Here is a 23,842-nt window from a genome sequence, read left to right as displayed (position 1 = left end):
GTCACTAAATACTCGATCTGATCTTATTTTATATTTCTTGTCAGTTGAATTTTTTTCATTTGAGGCTATAAGTATAATTTTGGCAAGCTAGTTTTTACAGTCTTTGCTTTCATCGATTTTGAAATTATTGGTAGTACTTGATAGAAATCCCCTTCCAAATCATTAATTTTTCACCAAACGGTTCGTTGATATTCAATATATCTCCAGAAACCCCGGGCAATTATTTTGTTCATTTGACAATTAGTCTCTTCATCCAATATTATCAAAGAGTAAAAGGATAGATCTGACATTTCACTTTTAGATCTTTATGTTTGCAGAATCATTAGTGATATTGACTCTTGCCAACCATTTTTCTTTGTCTTTCTCACACATTTATATTCTTAAATATTTTCTTAGTTGTTGATATTACATGAAAAACCAATTAAAAATATATCATTTGAGTAGGAAAACGTTCAAATATAATATAAAAATATAATACAGAGATATATTTTTTTCTCAATTTCAATGCTTTATGCATTTCATTTAATAGCACTTTTATTTTTTCTTGGTATTGGATGTTATGGAGTGGTGTGTACCGCTAATGTGGAGGATTCTTAGAAAATTAATTTAATATTTACATACTTTAAATAATATTAAAAAAATAACATAAAAGGTCTTGCAGTCCCAAAAAAAGGTTATTTTATTATATCATTTAATTACGAGTTCTTCTATTTAATATTTAAGACTATTTTTCTCTATCAATATTGTATTCGTGCTTTTATAATAATATAGACTCTCCTTTTTCTAAATAGATTTGGACAATATAATACATTTTCAAATTAAATTAGTAATAGGACATTACAATACTTTTTCAAATTAAATTAGCAATAGAAATTTTTAACGCGGAAGTAATTATACTAATAGGATTCCTAACATGTAGAATTATATCCTAAAACTAATAGGATTACAAGACTAATATCTAGAATTCCAGTTATGTCCTTTTATTGTGAGTTATTATGCTTAATGTTATAAGTTTATTTTTGTAAACCGACATTGTATTCATGCTTTTATAATAATATAGATAACTAGTTTGAGCAACCAATATACAATACCTTGACTTCTTTTAACTATAAAAATAAAATATACCCTTACTTATCCCCGAAATAAAGCCAACTCCTTGAAGGTGAAATTCAAATACCTCTATTAATAAAATACCTTATCCAAAAAAATCTAAGTCCTTAAAGGTGAAATTCAAACAATCAGCCGCTTCTTGTTGGGATCACTTTATGTGTAATTTTTTGTGGCCCATGCTTCACTGAAACACATGGCTTCGCCATGAAACGATAACCTCTTGCTCCACATCACTTCATCGCGTTAACCAACCAAGCGATGACTTTTAGTGATATTGATTTCATCAATGTATATATACTTGCAATTAGATAGCTTTGGTTTACTACTGTGGCTAAATTTTTTAGGATTCAAATGGCAATATCTGTGCCAGCCACTGTGAACGATGAATCACAGGTCCAGAGTGTTTTTCCTCTGTGTGTCATTTTGGCAAGGCCAGTATCAAATGCCGCAGGTGCTGAGGCAGTAAGTTCTTATTTTGTGCAAATACATCCAGTGAGTTGTAATCTTGTTTGCTGTTGGGTACCTCGCTAATGCCATTGGTTACAGCATTCTGCTGTCTATCAATTTAGGCGGGCATGCATATCAACTTCTTTCACTAGAGTTGATGGAATAAATCGAGCTCAAGCAAAATTCTTTCTCCCCGAAATGGATAAACTTTCAGCTGAAATAAGGGCTGGCTCTCTTGTCCTCCTGTTTGTCAGTTTTGGTAGGTATAAAGTGTTTTCTGAAACTTTATTTGTTGAGATTCGTTATGAGGGCCAACTGTAAATGGTTTCTTCCTTTGCAGCTGAACTTGCTAGAGATCATTTGGATACATCTTCATTTCCATGTAAGTAGCGTGGAAGTTGGAAAGATCCTTATTTTGTGCAGTTACCGATGTCAAATAAGCTTTATGATTGCTAGCATTTGTCAAACTCAGCAAATTTTCAATTTGTTATCTCTTTTGGTATTCATTTTGATGCTTTAGAATAAGTTAAACATACACAATTTGAAAGTCTAACGATCTATAATGTGCCACATCTAGAAACATGTTTCTTCAGTAAAAGAAACATTTAATGAAGATTATTTCACAAGCTTGTGACCTATTTCACAAGCCTGACGTAAAAGAAAGAAGACTATAATGAAATGACATAGTATTTGCAGTATGTTAACCTAGGTCTATAGTATTTCTTTCCTATTCTTGTCTTTCTTAGAAAGCATTTCCTTCTGAATCTTCATATTTAACTGATTGAGGAAAGAGAATTTCAGAGTATCCTTCTACTTGTCCCTTTATGCTCTTATAAAGTGATTCTCCTTCACATCCGCTAACACCGTCTATTTAATTTTCTCTTCTTCTCTTTCTGTCTCTGTGGACCTGACAAGATATGGACGTCTTTTAATTCAATACTGGTGGTTCTAGCACATTTAGGACCTTGAAACATGATTTGATGATATTATTCCTAAAGTCAAATCAAACAGCAACAAGTGTGTGAAACCAGTCAAATTTAAAAGGAACACTGGAAACTTTGTATAACTCAATCTTATGGCAGCACATGCCAGCTTAAAAAAAACCCATAAACCTAAACATGACTATGAATTCATGTTTGTGGTTTGATGTTTATAATATATAATACAAAGGTTGGATGTTATGTCTGGAATGTTGTCAACAAATGGATCTCAACAAATTCCACAGACTTTTCTCAGCTCTTGAAACATGCACTCATTGTTTAGCTCCATTAGCGCATGAAAAGAAAAACCACATAATGGTTGTTGCTATGTCAAATTCTGTTGTATTAAGGTTTCTGCAATTTTTATTGTCTTTTGCATGTTTTCCCTCCATTAAAAACAAAGTTTTTGATCTTTTCTTCAAGTTTCTCATGGTCCATCTTCTTTCTCGTTCTAATCTTATTTTCAAAATTGTGATAGTGAATCTTGAAGGGCACTGTTTGTTGGGAAGAATGCCAATGGAATTACTTCATCTATTGTGGGAAAAGTCTCCCAATTTGAGTTTAGGGGAGAGAGCTGAGATGTTGTCAACTGTTGACTTGAGCCCTTGTTTTATGAAGGTACACTAACAGAAGTTTCTAAATAGAAGTATGTAGTGCTAGTTTAATATTGCTTAGTGGATTAATCGTGAACCAACATCTCTTTGACAATCTGGAAGAGTGATCAAGTTGATAATTAATTTTTTCTCTCATTCAAAATTTGCATTTTTTTTTAACAAAACTTGTGTTTTTGGAAATTTTCTTCAACCAAATACCATTAGAACATCACCTCAGTAAATTGAGGTCTAGTGCCTTCTCTGAGGCATTACTAAATTTGGAGTTGGCTTTTGTTAGTTAAGGCAGATATTTTTTCTCTTCCTCATGTTGCTCCTTTATATTATATTTAGTAATTCTGGAAGTGAGAACGGGCAATTTCTGATCCTCTATTATTTTAATCATAAGTATAGGGCTTGATAACCAAGTCATTGGTTCTTCACATATCTGGTAGAGAGGTTGCTTCTTCTAGGTAGACTGTTTTCACTTAGTGTTTCATGATGTTGAATCCATTCATAGTGGGCATTGCAAGATATTATGCAGAGGCTAGTTCTTCTGGGCAAATGATGCTGAAAGGGCATTGCTGAAGTATTTCTGATTGAAAGGAAGAAAAAAAGAATAAGAAGAGGAACCATCTTCTCTGATGGCTATTGTGTCTTCATCTGCAGACAAGCTGTTTGGACAAAGACAGACATATTTCCTTTCAGTATCCCCGCAGTTCTGTGGCTCTGGTAGGTCATTTTTGCACTCAGTGCTTATGTCCTTGAAAATTGTAGTAAAAGATTTTTCATCTCTTTGCTTATATAATTGATTTTCTTGAATAATGATTGGATTATGAAAGGCAACAATACAGCAACTGCAAGTCAAAATTGCTGCAGAAGAAGTTGGTGCAGGAGATAAATCAGCTTATGATTCATTCTCCTATGATGACATTCCTACGACTTCATTGCCTCGAATAATACGGTGAAGTTACCCATTTCTGGTCTCTTTTCTGCACTGTGTTTCTATTTTGTCATGTGTATTGCCTTTATTGTATTTCTCTTTATGCAATGCTCTTTTTACCTAGCTGTACAAGAAATTATCAGTACTACTGTTGTTGACACCGATATTTCCAACATTGTCCAGCATTGTGTTAACTCTTCCCCCCTGCACCTATTTGCATTCAGTTTATTGCTTATTTAAGCCTGTGCCACTAGGTAGATTTGGCTCTTTAGCTCATTTCAGCATTCAGGGCCATACTGCTCTAGCAAAAGTTACTGATAGATCCCCAAAATTGTACTGGTGTATATCTACCTTGTTAGAGCAGGATTAACTTTTCCTCTTATATTCCCATCAAGTTTTGTGCATGGTTGATAGATCTTGTCATTCTTACCCATCTTTGCTAACTTCACTCATTTGTAATTGATTCAACATATTCAACCGATAAAGCCTGTGGATCCATCTTGTTTCCCAATGTGAATGCCGTGACGAAACTCAATATCATAAAAATGCTAAATATTAAACCATGCTCTCTGTGGTTTTGAAAGATTGCTCATTTTTGTCTTTTCTGCTGCATGTCCCCTTTCAAAATTTCATTTTCTCCTTAGGAAACAACATATCCTTACCTATAAAAGAAAAAAACAGTTCTTTTCTTTTCTTTCCTTTTGTTTATAGAGAATTTTGGAAGTGGGGACTTAGCTCTCTGTTAATTTAAAGAGATTCAAAAATTTACATGTGCATTGTGAGGTAGACATGTAGCTAATCCTTTTATTTATCACGCTTTTTAGGTTGAGGACAGGAAATGTTGTCTTCAACTATAGGTACTATAACAACAACTTGCAGAGAACAGAAGGTAATAATTCTTCATTTTATGGTGAAGCTATGGCTTGTTTGACTTCATATTTAACTGGTTTCATTTCATTTATCGTGATATTGCCACTGATATCATTGGTGTGCTCTCGGTGGTTTGTTTCTATTTTCTTGTGCTTTTGAACTCAGCTCAGACTCTATGTTGGTTAGTTTTGTTTTATAAAGGGTTTCTGTTATTTTGATGGATTTCAAATGATTAAAGCAGGCTTCTTTTCCGGTTAAAAGATCAGCTCCATTTTGTTGTTCTCTTCAAAATGGAATGTTCTTGCCTAAACTGCATCGTATTTTGTTGTCTCACTACTTTGATGTACCCTCCCTTCCTTTACTGACATGAATCTTCATGTTGTTGGGTCATGTAAAATGCAGGCTAACATCAAATTTTGAGTACAATCTCTTAGTCACAACGTTAGAAATCGGGGCATACTAAAGCAAAATAGTGGACATCATATGTCGTTTTGAAATTAATTGTAGGAGCAAGCAACTAAAGGTCTCCAACTTACTAGTCAGACTTTAGTCTTTCCTTTGTCAAACCGATCTGTTTGAATTGTCAGCATCCTACATATATCAAGATTTATTCAGCCCTTGGTCTGCGTGCAGTTATGGATTTTAGAATGGTGAAATTGATGAAATTTGCATTACTTTCTTCTATATGAGCGGTTTTCTTTGCATTGATCAAATTCCTTCCGTACACATTCAAGCTATTTAGTTGCTATTTTCTCTAAATTGCAGTGACTGAGGACTTCACCTGTCCTCTCTGCTTGGTAAAATGTGCCAGCTTTAAGGTAAAGACAGGGATAATCTTCTTTTGTTTCTTTAACTAAACTAAGCTATACTGTATCTACCCTGAAATGGTTTGGGCGAGAAATTTGGTTTAGATTGACTAAATAAATAGTTTAATATTTTTGTATCTTTGCCTTTTTGGTTTTAGGGTTTGAGATATCACTTATGCTCATCTCACGATTTGTTCAACTTTGAATTTTGGGTTGGTAAACTTCAGCAAGCTTCAAATTAAATTTTAATTGTGTGTTTTGTCAGAGCTGTCAAATTTAACCTCATATCATTTGTAGGTAAATGAAGAATATCAAGCTGTAAATGTATCTGTGAGAAGTGACATGTGGAGATCTGAGGTCAGCTCTTTTTCTTTTAACTCGGAGGTGAATCTTATATGGTCTGTAATATCTGCTCTGAGTGTAAATCTGCTACAATGCAAAGTAGTTTTCTCGATATGAATGTAGGAGATGGATGCTTATCTCTTATTTTAGGTATTTTGATTTCTGTAATCGTGTCTGCAATTGATCTTCTAGGAAGCTTTACTGGGTTCTTGATGAAAAAGAAAGCGATAGAGTTTAATGGTGAATTTCCTTCATAAGGTCATGTCTTTTATTTGTATGATACCTTGTTAGATTCTAACGGTCTCTATAACTTTGTTAGGCAAATGTTTGAGAAGTCAGTTCTCTATTATTTAATTCATTTCAGATACTTGAACTTGCTTGACTAATCTTATAGTCATGCTTTTTCTACCCTGTGAATTAATTTTCTTTCTGGACTGCTGTTCAGATTGTTGCTAATGGCGTTGATCCTAAGCAACAAACATTCTTCTTTTGGTATGTAACTATCATGCTCCTTCAGTTTGTTTTATAGCTATTTGATGTTATTTCAGAAGTATGTTATGAGATTCTACTGGTTTACCTGTAATTTGTTCTCAGTTCAAAGCCACTAAGACGGAGGAAACGACAAGATTTATTTCAAAATTCAAAGTATGTGCACCCACTTGTTTTAGATTCAGATTTCCCTACATCAACAAATGGGCTCAATGACAAGATTAATGGTAATGATGACCCATTGTATTCGTTGGATTATTCAATTTGTTGTTAATTCTGTGTTCCTTTGTAAATGTGCTAGATCATGGTTACTTAATGGATACATGTAAATGAATATTACTTATCAAAGTATCACCAACATCTTTTTTGTACGTTAAAGGTGCATAGTTGATCTATTAGAAACTGCCTCTCTATCTCAACAAGGTGGGGGTAAGACTGCGTATATACTACCCTCCCCAGGCCCCTCTGTCTGGGATTATACTGGGTTTGTTGTTGTTGTTGTTGAAAGGTGCATAGTTGTTGTCTGAAAGCGCAAATTTGTTTGGTTCTTGACTTCTTGTACATAAGGAACTTCCTAGATGATCTTTCCTTGCATACTTTGCCATAAAAAATTAAAATTGTCTTGCCTATATTTCCCTTTATACACTCGTCACTCATTGAAGACTTAGCAAATTACCTTGATGGAATTTGTGTGCTACTGGCCCTTAGGGCATGGTTGGCATGTGGGCTAGGCCAGGCCCAACCCAACACATTAAGCGAAGGCACATTGAGCCAGTGTGCCGAGTCGCGTTGGTCTTCCCTTTGTGTGCCGGGTTGTGGGCTAGCTCTTTGGGCCAAAAGTTGAGCACACTCCATTCACGGCCTCTTAAGGATGTGGGTTGGGGGTCTGGGTTAACTGGGCCGGGTTAATGTGTGTTGGGATTTTTTTTTACAACCTTTTAATTTAAATACAAAAGGTAAAGAGTGAATTAAAGAACTGGATTTGGAGTTTCGGTATTTGGATACATTTCCTCAAAGGCTCAAAGTTTTAATTTTATTAAGTTTAAACTTACAAATTGCAAACTAACTTTATTGTTTAAACTAAACTTGCAAATTACTTACTAACTTACATTCTACCACAAGAGTTTCCAATTAAACTTTAAAGTATGATGAAGTAAAAAAATGAGAAACTACTAAATTGAAGTTAAAGTATTATTTTGTATTTGGATACAAATTTGAAAAAAAAAAACCTCAGAAGCTAAATTAGCCTTAGATTTTTTAAGTATACAAATTGCAAATTTGTGTTTTGATTTTTGATCATTAAACTTGCAAATTACAACAAGACTCAAGAGTTTCTATTGAAGTAAAAGAAATAAAGAGGAACTTCAAAATACAATAGATGAACAAAGAATATCAAAAGTTTCTAAAAGAATTAGTCATCTCCTCAATATCAATTCGAGGAGGATTAGTTGGTATCGGACTATCTTGATTGTCGCTTCTTGCCACTTTGGTAAGATGACATCGTCATGACGTTTTCATGTGCTTCATCTTCTGGTCTAGGGCTGTCCAAAACCGAACCGTAAATCGATTTATTGGTATCGGATTATCGGCTAAACGGTTGGGAAACGGTTTCGAATTTTCTAGTTAACGGTTTATAGTAGCGGTTTGCTTGTTTTCCTTATTGGTTTAGCTGTCAACCCATTAAGAATTATTAGATTTATATTTCTACCCCCATGTATATAAAGTATTTTTAAAAACCTTAAAGCCCTTCGCTCAGTTCCACTTCTCCAAGCCTCCAGCCTCCGGCCTCCAGCCCACTGTCCACCGATGTTCTCCAATCTCCATTCCAGCTTCCAGTATCAGATATGTTTCTTTGTCCACGATTAACCAAGGTGACAAGTTAAGAAAAATCCCCTCTTCTTTTGTTCCATTGAGCTCGACTTGCCTTGAGTACATCTTACTTTTTGTAATTCTAAAACAAGGGAAGGGAAGATTCACTATCAATGCCATTAGCCAAGCAGGGCCAGGTTCTTAGTTTTTCTTCTTCAATTTGTTTTTTAAATCTTGGATACTCTAAATCAGAATCTAAAGCTAATTAATTTAAACCTTGAATGCGATTTGGAATATCATTCAATCCAAAATGACATTCCAATTGTTTCTCATTTTTGAATTTTTGGTCGATGTAATATATATCTTGTGTTACATTACCGATAACTGCTAAATCAAACTTAACCAACCAATATCTTATGTGTTCGGTTAGCGGTTTAATACATTTGAAAATCGATAACCGCTAAGCCGAACCGTTTAGCGCATATATCCAATCGAACCGCCCGATAAGCACCCTTACTCCGGTTGCTTTTCTTCTATGCTTGATTTTTTTGGATTTTTTCGCTCTAACCCAATCTCTTAAACAGACTAGTGTTTTCAATGCTGGCCTAACCAATGAGTGTTTGTTGTCTCCAAACTACATACTTGTTTGGCTAAAAGCACTTTCTGACGCCATGGTTGAAACTAAAAGCACATCCCGGGCCATTTTCGAAAGAACAGGAAATTGTTTTAAGTTATCCTTCTACCGTTTCAAAATGTTAAGAAGAGTTTGGTTTATTATCTTGTTTAACAATAGGGCCAAAGTGTTACTTTCTTAATAGGGGGTTAAAAATATAATTTTTTGGGAGGGATGGGGATGTTTTGGGGGTTGAGGTGCTGATTTAGCCGTTTAGGCCTTAAGCAATGACCAACGTTGAAAGTTCTCCGTTTCCAACGAACAGATTTTTGACCAAGGAAACAAAATTGGTGAGTTAGTGTGTGGGGGTGACCAATTTTTCTATATGTGGGCTGGTCCTGGTTCTGAGCCAAAGTATACCAGCCCACTCTAGCCCCCTAACCTACACCAGAGCACTCTAGCCCCCTTTCCTATATGTGGGGGGGGGGAGGGTTGGTCCGGTTCTTTTGTGTGCCAGTGGTGTGCGTAGCTGACTTGACTCGGCCTATTAGCCACCCATACCTCGTGTATTTCTCAGTTATCAATGAAAAAATATCGTGGTGGAATAATGATTATATAAATTCAACCAAGTGCACACATGCTTGTGTGCATTTGTAATATTAAAAATTAAATTCTGATCAGCGTAACAGTAGTTGAAAGAAAACAAAAGTATTCGGTAATGGGAAGAAAGTAGGAAGGTGAAAGCAAAATGGAAAAAAAATCAACCATTGAATGTTTTGACCATATACACCCAGTCTCTCTCCTTGTTATTAGGGTGGGAGGGTTACAAGGGAGTAGTGGATAGGTTTAAGCTACATCAACCGCCTCCTTCTCTCTTATGGTACTTGCCGAGGGAGTGATGATCTTTTATGTACCTAAACGCGCTTATATAGAAGAGGGTTTTTTGCTTTTGCATTTATGTATATGTGAGTTATTTGTTCCAATGTTTAACCGGTGGAACTGTTGCGTGCCCCAGTGCAAGGTGAATGCCAATCATCTTGCGGCATAGGTGGGGCGTATCATGAGACGCATGGCCCAACTGCTCGAGCATGTCCCAGATGCATGATATGTGTAACGGCCCAGGCCTGCTGACAACGTATTGTCCACTTTGGCCCGATCCATCTGGGCCATCGCAAAAGCTTTTGGGCCTCACGGTTTTGTCCCCTTTGGGCTTTAACCCAAAAGGCGTCTCTACAGTTGAATCTTGAACTCACCCTCACGTGGCCCCTAACTTTCCCTCCCATTTTGATGAGGCGATGTGAGGTTTGCCTAAGACAAATTTCACAGCAAACCCCTTTTGAGTTCAACGCGAGCGGTCCATGGGCCGTTACAACTTGAGTTCTGTTCAATTTCCCCTTGAAATATTCCTAAGTAACTCTGGACTCAAACCACAATTCACAATCCAAAATGCATAGGTTTGAATATCTGCCAAGTCAATTTTAGTCCTAATGTCCACTCATTTGCTAACTCAGATTCTTGGTTTGCAAAGTTAATTACATAATTGCTTGATGGAAGAGGAGAAAATTTACCAAGTTACGAAGTGGCATAATCTAACGGTATAATCTGAAATATTGGTGTCTTTCTGCCAGCCCAACTGTTGAATGCCATTAACTTCTGTTTAACTATTGTTCCAGCAGTATTGACTTTCTGTTATTTGTGTTATTTGAGAGGAGGGAGGTAAGGGGGTAGTGTTCTTTTCTTTTCATACAACTTGTAGCAAGTTGTAAAATGAGGCTTATTCCTCTAGCACTTTGCATGATTATTGGAGAAGAATTTCATGAAATAACTGCTGCCATTCTGCTCATTTGTGGACACTTTTGTTGAATGTATATCAGGTGTTGCTGAGGCTGTAGAGTGTGATCCATCAAGTCCCAATGGTGCAGGCGTTTCTTCTGCAACTGGTCACTTGTATCCAGATCCTGACTATGTGCAATCAGTACCAGGAAGCACTCTTGCACCCCCAGCACTGCTTCAGTTTGCCAAGTCAAGAAAGTTATCAGTTGAGCGCTCTGATCCCAGAAAGTATGTTCGACGGCAGTGTCGAGTAGCATTTTTTTTAACCAAATTATTTTGGGTGGAAAAGATTTCACTGCAGATCTTCAGTACCGGGTCCAATAAATCATCAATTAGCAGATTTTGTTTGCTGCAGTTGGCATTAATCGCTTGAACTTCACTGTGGATTATATTATTGGCTGTCTAATTTGGAGCTATTATTTCCCTTTTATGACTGTACCCCATTGAGCCTACTGCAGTTATGGTGCTTGTTTTTTGGAGGTGGGGTGTAACATGCTCCCATGTTTTGTAAATTTGAGGTTTTGATGTCTATAATTTTGAGAATTTTTGGAAATTATTGTGAAAGACATACTTCCTCCCCCTTTAGTTTTTTCTCAATAATTCGATGGTGCCCCATACCTTCAAATTCTGTCTTGGCCTCGAGTTTAGTGACCGATAGGGTCGCTGTATCCAACTTGGACCTACGGCAGTTGTGAAGTTGTATCTATGAAGGATATACTAGCCCTCTAGTGTTTCAAAAAATTCAAGGGTGCCACCATCTTCAAATATGGTCTTTGCCTTAGGTCTAGTGCCTAGTAATGGTGGTTTTCTGTTCTGTCTTTTAGATAGCCTCAATCTTAACTTTATCAGAAACCTAGACCATGATCTCGATTTTAGTATTGGCAAGACGGACTGGTTCTCGACTATCCATTCTGTAGTTTGATGGTACACTTGTGTTTTGAGTTTCTCGTTGACTGCGGTTTACTTCCCTTTTGATGGATACGTCGAACCCTTTCCCTCTCTCTCTCTGTCTGCTGTTAAATCGTATTTTAGCTTATATGCTACAGCGTTAGGACTGGTTCCTGTCTTGGTTAAGAATGCTAAAAATTGATTGTATTGAGACTGTCCAGTGATGCTTTTCTGTATTATCTGTATTTCTGTGTTTCTTGATTTTGCTTAATGTCTTTGATGTGATACTAGTTGGGAGAAAATTGACTACACAAATTTTCTGTATTATGGTTTACCTTTATAGTTCGTAGATAAGATTGTCTGGCTTTTAATACAATGTTGTTTTTTCTTTTACAGTCGTGCACTCCTGCAAAAAAGGCAATTCTTTCATTCTCATAGAGCCCAGGTAATCAATTTCTTACCTTGTGCTCTGGGATCTTGGAATTTGTTTTTGCTTCTTCATAAAGCAACTGCTATTCCTACTGATGATGGACTAGAATGTGAAATGCTTAACAATCAGGATTATTTTGTATTTTCTCAATGTATACAGTAGTCTTAGAGTCTTACAGAGTGGACGTTGCACTTAAAAATTCACAGTCAGTGTGCCAATATGTCTGCTTTTGGTCAAGTCAACTTGCTTGATAGGTTGTATAATTGACCCAAGGCTGAAGCAGAGTATCCTATCAGTCAATGATGGATTACCTCTTTGCAACTATATATAATGGCCTTCTTAAAAAATATAGATGATGACCAATTTATACTTGGTATATGAGAGGATCAATTGGCATCTCAAAGTCGTTAACCAACTTGTGAGTGCGGTGGATATGACAACACGGGATGGTGTTCATTTATCCGGAAGGAAACATGGGATAATTTTCTGATTCGCTACAGTCAAGTTTTGAATGATTATTTGTTTCTAATGTTAGAACTATTTGATCATGTGTCATCCGTGATATTTGAAAAATGAAGTAGCATACTACATTAATATCTGTCAAAAAAATGAATCAAAAAGTGGTGAATGTGTAGCCATCTTGTATTTTTCCTTGAGAAATTGCATACATATTTTGTTTATGGGTTGCATGCTCCTTGAGTGCTTCGTTATTTATCACATTTACTTGACTGAAAAAAGGAACCTATTCCTTGAGAACTATTTTGTTCTTTGCATTAAAAACGTACTGACCTATCACTTCTGTACAGAATGATTCATGCATATAGTTGTAACTCGGAAGCCAGACATTCTGCAGCTTGTTTAGTTAATTGTATCCTAATTGAAGAAAAAATTTCTGCAGCTTAATTAGTTGAAGTACAACTTGTATTACACATGGTGAATTTGGAAGGACAAAAAAGGAAAACATAGTTCCTGTAAGTTTCCAAGTTGGTCAAATGGATTTGTGATACTCTATACGAGACAGGGTATGTTGTATATAACAACAACATACCTAGTAAATTTCCACTAGTGGGGTCTGGGGAGAGTGGAGTGTACGCAAACCTTACCCCTACTCCGAGAAGGGTAAAGAGGCTGTTTCGGGAGACTCTCGGCTCAACAGGAGAGACAATAATATCAGAAAAGAAACAAAAAAAAAGGCATGTAACAACAAAAGATTCCAGAAAAAAATAACAACAACGAATAAGTGAAAGGACATTAACAAAAACTATGCAAAACAACAATGTGAACACAACATAGACCGCTAACAAACCTAAACAAAACTCTATCAGACTACCCGGTACAAAGAGGGAAGAACTCTTGACTACCCCCTAGCCTACCACCCTAATGCTCGACCTCCACATGTTCCTATCAAGAGCCATGTCCTCGGAAATCAAAAGCCGCGCCATGTCCTGCCTGATCACCTCACCCTAATACTTCTTAGGCCGCCCTCTGCCTCTTCTCGTACCTGCCAAAGTCAACTGCTCACACCTCCTAACCGTTGCATCTAGGCTTCTCCTCCGCATGTGCCCGAACCATCTAAGCCGCGCTTCCCGCATCTTGTCATTCACGAGAGCCATGCCCACCGAGACAGGGTATGTTGTACTATCAATAAATTTCAATCGGGGATATATATATGTATCTTTAAGATACTGAAACGATTACCATTATTGGTATCAAACCAATAACATTTTATACAAGCTAGATCTTCTAATCTATACTTTTCTCTTTATAAGAAGGTTACTTCATCCAAAATTGACTCTAGCCTTTTACATTGTTTTTGTCACGTTGGGATGTGAAGCATTTGAAAAAAAATGACAAGAGTTGAACTTAGGGGATACATAATTTCAGGAAGCCTTGGTGATCCTGAAATATTTTGAAAACTGCATTTAAATATTTCAAACAGTATCGGAAGCTATTTTTTTTAATTTTATATAAATAAAATAATATCAGAAGATATGTTTTTTGGATTATATATTTGACGAATCGGAGCAATATTTGTGCTGTTTTGACTGTTTGTGAAATCTATGGGGAACATTGTAGTTTTGAGTTCTCTTTTCCTATCGTGTTTTGGAGGGAACTGAAGGATTTACATGGGTGACAAAAGATCCGAAGCTACCAGCTGGCTCCTTATTCCTGTGGAAAACTACTAATTTTGTCTTCTAATGTATTTAGTGTGAACGCTTATGAAATATTAAATCAGCACTTGGAACTCACTGTGCTAAGTAATTCGATATTTAAAATCTTTGATTACGGGATCAGAAAAATCTTAATGGTACCAATGTAAATACTTTACTAAATTTAATCTAAGGCAACCTGGCTTGTTAGTTGTTACTGTATTTGAAGAATAGCAAATCATTATGTCACATATCTCAAATAAAGATAATGTTTAAAACCAAGTAGTTCAGATATTTAGTTCATAATATTTCTTTGACAATTATATCAACTGATTTTAAGAATTTTCAGAAGTAAACCTATTATAAGTAAAAAAAGAAATCTCAAATAAATTAGAAGCACAGTAGACATTAACAAGTCGTTTACTTTTTAGATTAGCTGCATATCAGTCGATGGAGAGAGATAAAATTCAGCAACCTATATTATTCAACGATCAAGACTTCGGTCTCTAGGTTTCAATCTTATCAAAAAGCCCCACCACTGAAGGCTTTGTCACTGCCTAAGTACTGCTAGAGTTTGTAGTGATATACTGACATGTTGGGTTTATTGTTGGAAGCTTCCTACAATGTTAAGTTATAAAAAATCTATCCCTGTTTACTTTTCATGTTTTTCGTTGAATCAGAGATGCGGCAAAATTCACTTGTTTGGGTATCATTCGTTGGATATATATATAATTTCACCTGAACAAATTTAAGATCTAAAATAATGACAGTTCGATATTGGCTTCCGCTGTTGTATTTTGATTTCCATTTGAAATAGCCCCAGTTCTTGGGGTCTGGAGGTGAATTATCTAGCTGAATGTGACACAAAATTGAATAAATTTTGAAATGTTTGTCTACTTGTAATGAATCTTAAAATCTTTCCAAGAACTGATAGCCAATATATGTCTATAGAAATCTGGGAAGTAATGAGGAGTCCTTTAAACCATATATTTGCTAATGAAATTTTTTATTGGGGTGAAGCCCATGGCACTGGAGCAGGTTTTATCAGATCGAGACAGTGAGGATGAAGTTGATGATGATGTTGCAGATCTTGAAGATCGAAGGGTATGCAGCATAATTATATAGTTTGCTTCTTTATTTTACTCTGCATCCAAATTAATTGGCTGACTTTTTGGGATAGTTTTGTCCTAATTGTCTTGACCCTTCAAATAAATGGCAACAACTTGCTCTCTTAACTTATTTGAAGTAACTATATATTAGCCTTATTGTTATATCCTCTTATTAAACTTTCCCACTTTCGTTCGTTGTAACAATTATCTTAAGTATATTGTATTAACTTAACTTATTTTTTGATAAAGGGTATTAACTGAACTTATTATGCCATTCAAAATTACTCTCTTCATTCTCAAATTGGGTCTTCCAAATTTTGGGCTTGAAAGTAAAAGGATTAATTTATAAAGGGTCGTTTGGTGCGCCAAACAGCACTTACTAACCGTAATTTGGTTACAGTGACAGTATTATTAGCTGGACTACTTTCCATTTTTTTTATACCAGGCTAATGACCGGATTGCACTTCTCCTGCAGTTATGCATTCCACATTTTCCTCACAAGCAGATCACAATTAGCTCTATGAATACCATGTGCCACAAGTTGATATTTTAATTGCAAAGTGCTGCATCTATTTCTTCTAATAATTCCATGGGCATCTCACTTTGATCATCACAAATCCTACACACTAACAATTCAATCGTCCAACTAAAAGAACTTACAACAAAACACGTATAGCAGGAGAAGAAATAAAAATCTAGCAAAAAGAAGAGAGAGAGAGAGAGAGCAACAACATTTGTATAAAATTCTGATAAATAAAGGAGAATGTAGAAAATGAACAATTTGCAAAAAGAGATCATAGTAAGAATGGTGAAAATACTACAAAGCGCGTCCAAAGAAAAAGAAAGAGGGCTAGAAAAGCACGATTATAAATCATAAGACATTTAGAAATAAAGGATTGCTGATGAGAAGTTCCAGAAAAGCTGACCGAATTACAGAAAATTTAATCAGATATTTAGAAGTGGAGATTACCACTGTGTGACAGTGGAGGAAGATCGTCATCATCGAGGGTGAATGGAGGCACGAAGACCATCAACAGTATCAATGCAGGTTTTTTTGGTGGGTGGTGGTGGGCTTGAGGCGGGCCGTTGTCATTGAGGGGCTAGGACATGAGGAAGGACACTTGGGAAGGGGATAATGGTAGAGGAGAAAGGTCTGAGCATTTTGCAGAATATTATCTATTCATGATCCTGGAGGGACATTTATTATATTTCTCTATATTGCATCAGTGAGTTATATTGTCCCATATATACTAGAGTTCTGAAAATTATCAGCAAGCAGTAGTGTCCATATGGGTTGCTGCTGATGCTGTTGTAATTTTCTTAACAGCTGAGTAATTGAATAAAAATCTCATTTAATGACGTAAACTTTTGATAAGTTGTAAATTTCATTGATCTAAAGGATATATCTTCTAATTGCTTAAAACTAAAATCAAGGTCTGGGCATTTTGCAGAATGTATTTATTCATGATCCACCATTTTCCTTAAATCTGATTCAGACTAGGCAAATCGCCTTTGGTTTTGCCTCAAATGAATGAAAATGGTATTTTGAATGGTTTGGATGAATATCGACCACTGAAACCAACTAGGGAAAGGTGTGTTTTGATGTCTGGTTCTAACTGGATGATAAATGTTTTTTGCCCAATACTAGCTTGTCATTTGAAGGAACTGTATTTTCTCAACTTGAATGTTAGGCAGAATCATGGAACTCCTTAAGCTGCTAATATAATGCGTTTGAGAACTACGGAAGGTTACCCAAACTGTTCCCTCCAACTGATTTCCCTTGGGAACTGCTGCAAAATTTGTTAATTCAAGAGGCAAGATTTTGATTCTATAAGTTATTTGAAGAAATCATTCAACTAACTTCAGACATATTACAGATGCTTGATGATTTCGTGGATGTTACCAAAGATGAGAAGCAAATGATGCATCTATGGAACTCATTTGTTAGAAAGCAAAGGTACTGTCTTATTTAGTATCTGGTTTGATTTGCTTGTATGGTTTTTCCTATTATTATCCGGAGTGTTGGGGTATGGAGACGTGTGTATTGTACGCTCTTATTTTTATTTGGGTGAAGAGGGAGGGCCTGTGAAGTAATAGTAGATGTGGGTAACTTAGGAATGTATTAAAAGTGCAACAATCTGCAATTAGCTGCTCCAACCTTCCCCGAAATAGGTGGAGTGGTTAAGAAGGTAAGTCTCATTTACTTCTTTACCATTGTGCAAAAGAGAAGGGCGTGACAACCGTCTTTAGGGAAGTAGATAGACCAGTCCACCTCTTCCTTCCACTACCTTTCATCTTCGTTTATCCAAAAACAGTGTTATATTAGTGAGTAAATGCCATTCGTTACCACCCAACTTGCTAGTTTTTGTACGAGAGTGACATCACCTTGTACCTCATCTACTGCCTGGGAAATAGGAAAAGAGAAAGACAAAAGAAGAGTTCCTTGAAAAAGAGAAGGCCGTCCTTGATCTGATGCCCTCAAATAGACATTTTTTGAGAACTTCTGGAAAATGCTGCGCCATTTAAGGGTTTTGGAGAAGCAGCTAACCTGTTTTCTCTGTTCTTATTAAGTCACACGAACTTCTCACTGAAGTAAATGTGTTTTGAAGTTGGGTCTGTCTTTCTTCCCGCTTCATGCACAAGTAGACTGGTAAGATTATCAGAGTAATAATATATTAAGCAAAAACAGAAGTTGTATAAAGCCCCAAAGGGCAACAAGTGTGGTCTTCTCGTGCTGAATTACATACTTGTTGGTGATAATGGGATACCTGTTGGAAAAGTTCGGTTGCTGAATTCCCTTCTTGCTGGCTGTAAAGAGCAACAGAGGGAGAATTGATGGTGGAACAAGAGGATTGTGTGGGTCTGGGGGTGAGAAGAGGAGCTTAAGTACTATAGAGAAGCTTCTAATTCAAGTTGCTTTACGATGAGTTTGTTTCTTGTCTCATTTCCCTTTAGTTTCAGAAATTTGTTAATTTTGAGTCTCGGTTTATTTAAAGTGCGACCTTTCCTTTTTATTTTTATATTTGTATAACATCTTTCTTGTTACTGTGGCAGGGTGTTGGCAGATGGTCACATTCCTTGGGCATGTGAGGCTTTTTCAAAGCTGCATGGTGAGGAGTTCGCCCGAGCACCAGCCTTGCTGTGGTAATTAATCTTCTTAGTTACCTGTGTTGACATTTCACTGTTATTTCTATCCGATGCTATCCAATCCATACACCTGTATCGTGCCTTTCTTTGGTTCACCTGAGATCATGTATGTTTCCCAGAAAGAAACTGCTCTGTTTTTTGTTGAACACTACTAAATTAGAATGTTGGTCTATTTCATGCTCACTGATGCTTATTGGGAATTTCTGAGCTTGTTTATCTTAGGCTCATTTTTCTTTACTCATGGAAACAAATTTATTGTTGGTTTTGTCACATAAATACATGTTTTCTCAGATCTGATGAAGTCGTAATAGTGCCATCAACAAACGTCTAGACAGTTTAGGGGTGTACTGGTTTTCCCTTAAAATTGCTGATTTAGGTCTATCTCAATATGTGATAATTGCTCATCATCTACAGTAGCATGTACTCTGTTTTTCCTCATCTGTACTGTAGCTTTTTTGTATAATTCAATGTTTTATGGCAGGTGCTGGAGATTATTCATGATCAAACTGTGGAACCATGGCCTTATTGATGCGCGTGGAATCAACAATTGTAACCTAATACTAGAGCAATTCCAAAGCCAAGACAATGATTCTACTAGAAGCTGAATACCCGTGTGACAATATTTCACAATCTAGCAATGGATTTGGTAGTGATACAGCTTTGTGGCTGGATCTACATCTCCAAATTTTCAACGTCTGTTTTCTTAATGTTATCGTGGCTAGATGACTGTTGTCTTTTTAAGGGTAAGATTCGCTAATTTAATGTTTTATAGAGGTCATACAGTGGCATCTGCCGTTCTAAATTAGAAATTAATGATTCACATTGTTAAAGGGCTCTATTATATCTTCAGTCTGATTCTTTTTCAGTCTCTCTCTCCCTCCCCCCTCCCCCAACCCACCCATACTTAGGCAGCTGTGTTTCCATTCACTTCTGCGGCAAATATAGATACCAAAATGTAAATATTCCTCAAAAGGAGTAGCTTTTGGCCCCATAAGATGCGATTATGTTCGAGCTCCTTTTGCAGTTCTCAATAGTACTTTTTGAATTTACCCAAAAATAAGTGTTTGCTATCCTTTATTCTGTAGTCCTGAAGATGTATGCATTGAAGATCAATATAGGACAACTATGATCCTGTAGCGGACTCAACAGCAAAAGTATATTTGCGACAAGCTTATTACATTAAAAAATACGACACACACACACACACACAAACATGGTGTTTACCCTCTAAAAATTTGGAACTGGAATAGCAAATTTGAGAAGCTCCACGCCATTTTCAAAGACGGACACATCTTGCTCCCTCAATGAAACAAATGCATCAATTCCACCACTTAGGTTACCCACCAAGATGATTAATCTGTTATTTGGGCCATTTGGTATGCTCACTTTTGCAGGTTTCCCGCAGCCAAAATTGATTCCATGAAGTGGAAATTTCACTAAGCTGCTAAAATAAAATGGATTTTCTTGAGTTTTGAAGAAAGTTCTCTCTTTTGATTCTAGCTCAAGAAACTCTTTAAGAAGTAGATTATTTCTGACATTATCTCTACTGCAGACATGTTGCTTTTTCTTTCTCATTTCGGTCACTATATTTGATAATGTCATATCTGCCTCAGTGAGTATGGATATGAAAGCCACTGTCACAATATTTCCAATAGAATTGGGCTGCAAACCAATTTTCTCTCGCAAGACAAATGTTTGAGTCATAACCCATGGTTGGAATGGATTACCAGAGTTTGCTTTTACTACAGCAGCGAAACTTTTAAAGAGAAGTGCACTGACAACTTCATTGCGCGACGGATGTTTGACACTTGATTTAGCAGCTACTGAGGCCTTAAGTTCATCAAGTTTTTGGCCAGAAAAAGTGTATCTTCTGTGAATGCTTTCATCTTTGTTGGATGTGCAACGTGGGAATAGGAAAGGACCACTAGGTGGTGGAGGAAAGATGGATTCTTCGACATTGTACAGACAAGGTTTTGTTGACTGATTTGGCTTGCGAGATGTGGTAGCCCAGTCCTTAAAAAGATTGTAACCACTGTGTCTATCTCCAACTTTGTGGGATATACACATGCTGACAACTATTCCTCCACAATTGAAGTAGCTGATTTGAGTTGCAACTAATGCACGATTTGTACAACTAAACCAAGGCAACCCTTATGGAAATATCATCTCTTCAAAAGCATTATTATGCCATTGAAGTGATTCAGATATAGGGGAATTGATTTGTACTTGTACAAACTCAGCACCAGCATCATTACAATCCACAATAGTATTATCCTCAAGTCTTCCAGCGTATGGATAATATGACGATAGTGTATTGGATAATGAGTCTTCAAGAATATAAAATATTTTAGTAGGATTCACTGAAACACCATCTAGTTGTTTTTTGGTGTAGAAAAGTGCAAAGGGAATGTATATGTTACTAAAGGCTTGATCAAGATAGGAGAGCTTGTGCCATCTTTTAGTAGGAGAAGCTAGAGAGGAGGGTTTGATGAACTTCTCTAAGATTATGGATGCAGAAGGGGTGGGATTAGGAGATGATGAAGCCATCATATGATTTCTTTCTGCGTTTGATACTTCGATCAATTAGTTGGGAAGCAATGTGTTATGCTACAAATTATATTCGATAATTGCCATCGTCTTACACTACTTTTATACACTGCACTGCTATATGTGAGCACCTAATTTGAGACCGACCCGACTTTTGCAACCTTTTAGCGTAAATTTTTTCTTCTTAGACTCTTACCTTGATTTTTAGACTTTTTATTTCAATTTAGTGGGTTTTATTTAAGAAAATGAAAACCACCAAAAAAGTCATTTTTAGTGTAAGTTTTGTTTCATTTACAAAAGGAAAGAAGAATCACCAAAAAAATATTATTTTCTTTAATTTTAGTAAGTTAACTATTTTGAATTATTCTTTTATTATTTTTAAATTAAAAGTAGCAAATTAGTATTTTATTTTTCAATTTTAATTTAGTAAGAATAGCATTTTTTAAATAATATTCTACCACTTCATCATTCTTACCCTCTCCATAAATCACTCACCACCCACTTTCTTGACAATTTTCATCTCACTACATGACAAAAAATCATAGCTTGCTCACTATAAATATTACCCAAGATAAATACTACGCAATCACTGTTACGCAACGCCTTCCTGATATTCTTTGGAAGGGCAACATAAGGCTAAACAACCGATGTCAGTGTGGTTGTTGTCCGCCAATGAGGTCCCCTCCGCACGCTAGACTAGATTGTTAGTGCCGTGCGGGAAAACCAATGTCACGAGCAATTGCGGAAGCTGAGAGAGAATTGGGTTTTGAGTGACGATGATTATTTTATTGATGAATGAAATGCTGATTACAAAAGATGCAGTGTCGAGGGGAAGAGACACCAGTACAGAAAATTGTTTGCTTGAAAATGTTTGATTGCTTGATCCCCCCTAATAATGCTTAAAAAAATAAACCAAAGTTACATGACTTATCCTAATAAAGCTGTATAAGCACACTGAATGAAAATGATGTAAACTAGCCTATAATTACAATGAAAATGACTTAGTTTATTACAATGTAGAAACAAGTCCGATGGCAACAACTTTGTCTTGCGGGTCAGGGTCTGCGCGTGCAGTGCTGTTGGCGCGCGCGACACTTGTTATGTTTGCCCGAGGCCGGGAGCTGGTGCTTGGCATTAGGGTCTGTGCGTAAGGCGCTATTGGAATGGGCCTGTAGCTGGGCGCTGGCGAGGCATCAGAATTTGCGCGAGCGGCATGGTCAGGGCACGCGACGCTGTTGTCATTGGCCAGCCACTAGGCGACGGCAAGAGGCATCGGTGGGGCGACAGAGGCGCATGCGCGCTTGTCACTTGGCGCAGCCAAGACCACGGGGCCGACCATGGCGCTAGGCATTGTGAGGCTTGCTAGGCTGCCATGGGGCGCGACTAAGGGATCATGGGGCGTGTCTAGAAAGCAGCCCATGACATTCTCCCCCACCTGAGTTGGCGCCGTCCTTGAGCCTTATGATGATGATGATGATGATTGTTCTGGTGGTTGATGGTTGGGAGGTCTGCGCCCCTCTGTTCTTTGAGCTTGCTGTTGTAGCGATGCAATGATTTCATGCGGCTGACATGGAAGACTGGATGGATCTTCCACCAGGATGGAGTTTTCACCTGGTATGTGGACTTCCCAATGCGTTTTCAATGGGCAGGGCCCCGATGTATTTTTGTTGCAGGTGAGGGTCATGGGTCCTCTCTGCAAACAAGTATCTCTTTGGGATGCATAACATTACTTTGTCCCCTGCTTGATGTTGGGCAAAGCAAAAATTTTGTTCAGTGAACCTTTTTGCCTGCTCTTGGACTTTGATGAGATAGCTCCGCACTATCCCCATGTTGCGCTCCCATTCGCTCGAGAAGTTGGTAGCTCGAGGAGATTTTGGCATGGTTGATGCATTCACTGTTTGCGGGAGAAGCAATTGCTGTCTGGTAACAATTTCAAAAGGGCTTTTATTTGTATGATGACTCTTTTGAGAATTGAAACACAGTTTAGTAGCATCCAAGAGCTTCACCCAATGCTTCTATGATCCGGTTGCAAAGTTGCGGAGATATTCCTCCAGCATGTCATCGAACCGGTCTGTCTGGCCATCCGATGGTGGATGGATGTCTGAGTTGTGACTCAATGTTGACCCAAAGCACCTAAAGAGATAGGTCCAAAAGTTGCTAGTGAAGCACGAGTCGCGCCTACTAATAATGTCTTTGGGCAGGCCCCAATGTTTGACAATGTGCGAGAAGAAGAGTCGAGCTGTATCTTCTGCTGAGATGTTCTGCGGGGCTGCTATAAAGGTTGCATAGTTTGAAAACTGATCTATCAACCAAGATGGATGCAAGATTACCGACTTGGGACAATCCCGTGATGAATTTGAGGGAAACACTTTCCCATGGTCTCTGCGGGACATGTAATGGCCGCAAGGGTTCCGTCTGTGATGAGTGATCCGACTTGTCCTTGTGGTATGGCTGACAAGTCTTCACACGCTGAGGAGCGTCACCAGTCTTTTGAGGCCGATGACTTGATGGCTGATTGTTGTTGCGAAGGGTAGCCGGAACCAGGGGTTCATGTCTGTTGACTACCTTCTCCAACTGCATGGCTGAGATGTTTCCAGCGGCCATCTTTATGGTAAAACATGGTATGGTGCAGGTCTTGGCCCCGTTTCCCCCCAACATCAGGAGCATGTTGGCATATGGCACTGGTATGGTGTTGGTCTTCCTCATGAACTCCAACCCCACTATCATGTCGAAGTCATC

At 37.3% G+C, this 23,842-nt stretch overlaps 1 protein-coding gene and 1 pseudogene across 7 annotated transcripts in view; one reads left to right on the top strand and one right to left on the bottom strand.

The window, feature by feature from the left end:
- The window catches only part of LOC104248641 (polycomb group protein EMBRYONIC FLOWER 2-like), a 32,194-nt gene extending 12,773 nt beyond the window's left edge, over positions 1 to 19,421 (top strand). For 6 of the 7 annotated variants that reach the window (XM_070171750.1, XM_070171751.1, XM_009804948.2 and 3 more), the window contains 18 exons: positions 1,455 to 1,572; positions 1,657 to 1,816; positions 1,898 to 1,939; positions 3,016 to 3,155; positions 3,797 to 3,859; positions 3,970 to 4,091; positions 4,895 to 4,959; positions 5,706 to 5,758; positions 5,905 to 5,958; positions 6,044 to 6,103; positions 6,534 to 6,580; positions 6,683 to 6,804; positions 10,874 to 11,060; positions 12,117 to 12,165; positions 15,321 to 15,404; positions 17,287 to 17,366; positions 18,464 to 18,553; positions 19,038 to 19,421. In XM_070171750.1, the coding sequence (XP_070027851.1) occupies positions 1,455 to 1,572; positions 1,657 to 1,816; positions 1,898 to 1,939; positions 3,016 to 3,155; positions 3,797 to 3,859; positions 3,970 to 4,091; positions 4,895 to 4,959; positions 5,706 to 5,758; positions 5,905 to 5,958; positions 6,044 to 6,103; positions 6,534 to 6,580; positions 6,683 to 6,804; positions 10,874 to 11,060; positions 12,117 to 12,165; positions 15,321 to 15,404; positions 17,287 to 17,366; positions 18,464 to 18,553; positions 19,038 to 19,161 (1,660 nt within the window). In that variant the 3' untranslated portion in view covers positions 19,162 to 19,421. Of the gene's footprint in view, positions 1 to 1,454; positions 1,573 to 1,656; positions 1,817 to 1,897; positions 1,940 to 3,015; positions 3,156 to 3,796; positions 3,860 to 3,969; positions 4,092 to 4,894; positions 4,960 to 5,705; positions 5,759 to 5,904; positions 5,959 to 6,043; positions 6,104 to 6,533; positions 6,581 to 6,682; positions 6,805 to 10,873; positions 11,061 to 11,121; positions 11,309 to 12,116; positions 12,166 to 15,320; positions 15,405 to 17,286; positions 17,367 to 18,463; positions 18,554 to 19,037 lie in introns of those variants that run through there. The other variant, XM_009804949.2, reaches the window with a different exon arrangement.
- Positions 19,422 to 19,783: 362 nt separating this feature from the next.
- LOC104248643 (acyltransferase Pun1-like) lies at positions 19,784 to 21,103 on the bottom strand (annotated as a pseudogene).
- Positions 21,104 to 23,842: the final 2,739 nt, after the last annotated feature.

Source organism: Nicotiana sylvestris, chromosome 4 (genome assembly GCF_000393655.2).
Source record: "Nicotiana sylvestris chromosome 4, ASM39365v2, whole genome shotgun sequence".
NCBI classification, from domain to species: domain Eukaryota; kingdom Viridiplantae; phylum Streptophyta; class Magnoliopsida; order Solanales; family Solanaceae; genus Nicotiana; species Nicotiana sylvestris.
The sequence above is the reverse complement of the archived record's forward strand: the minus strand, read 5'-3'. Positions and strand labels throughout refer to the sequence as shown.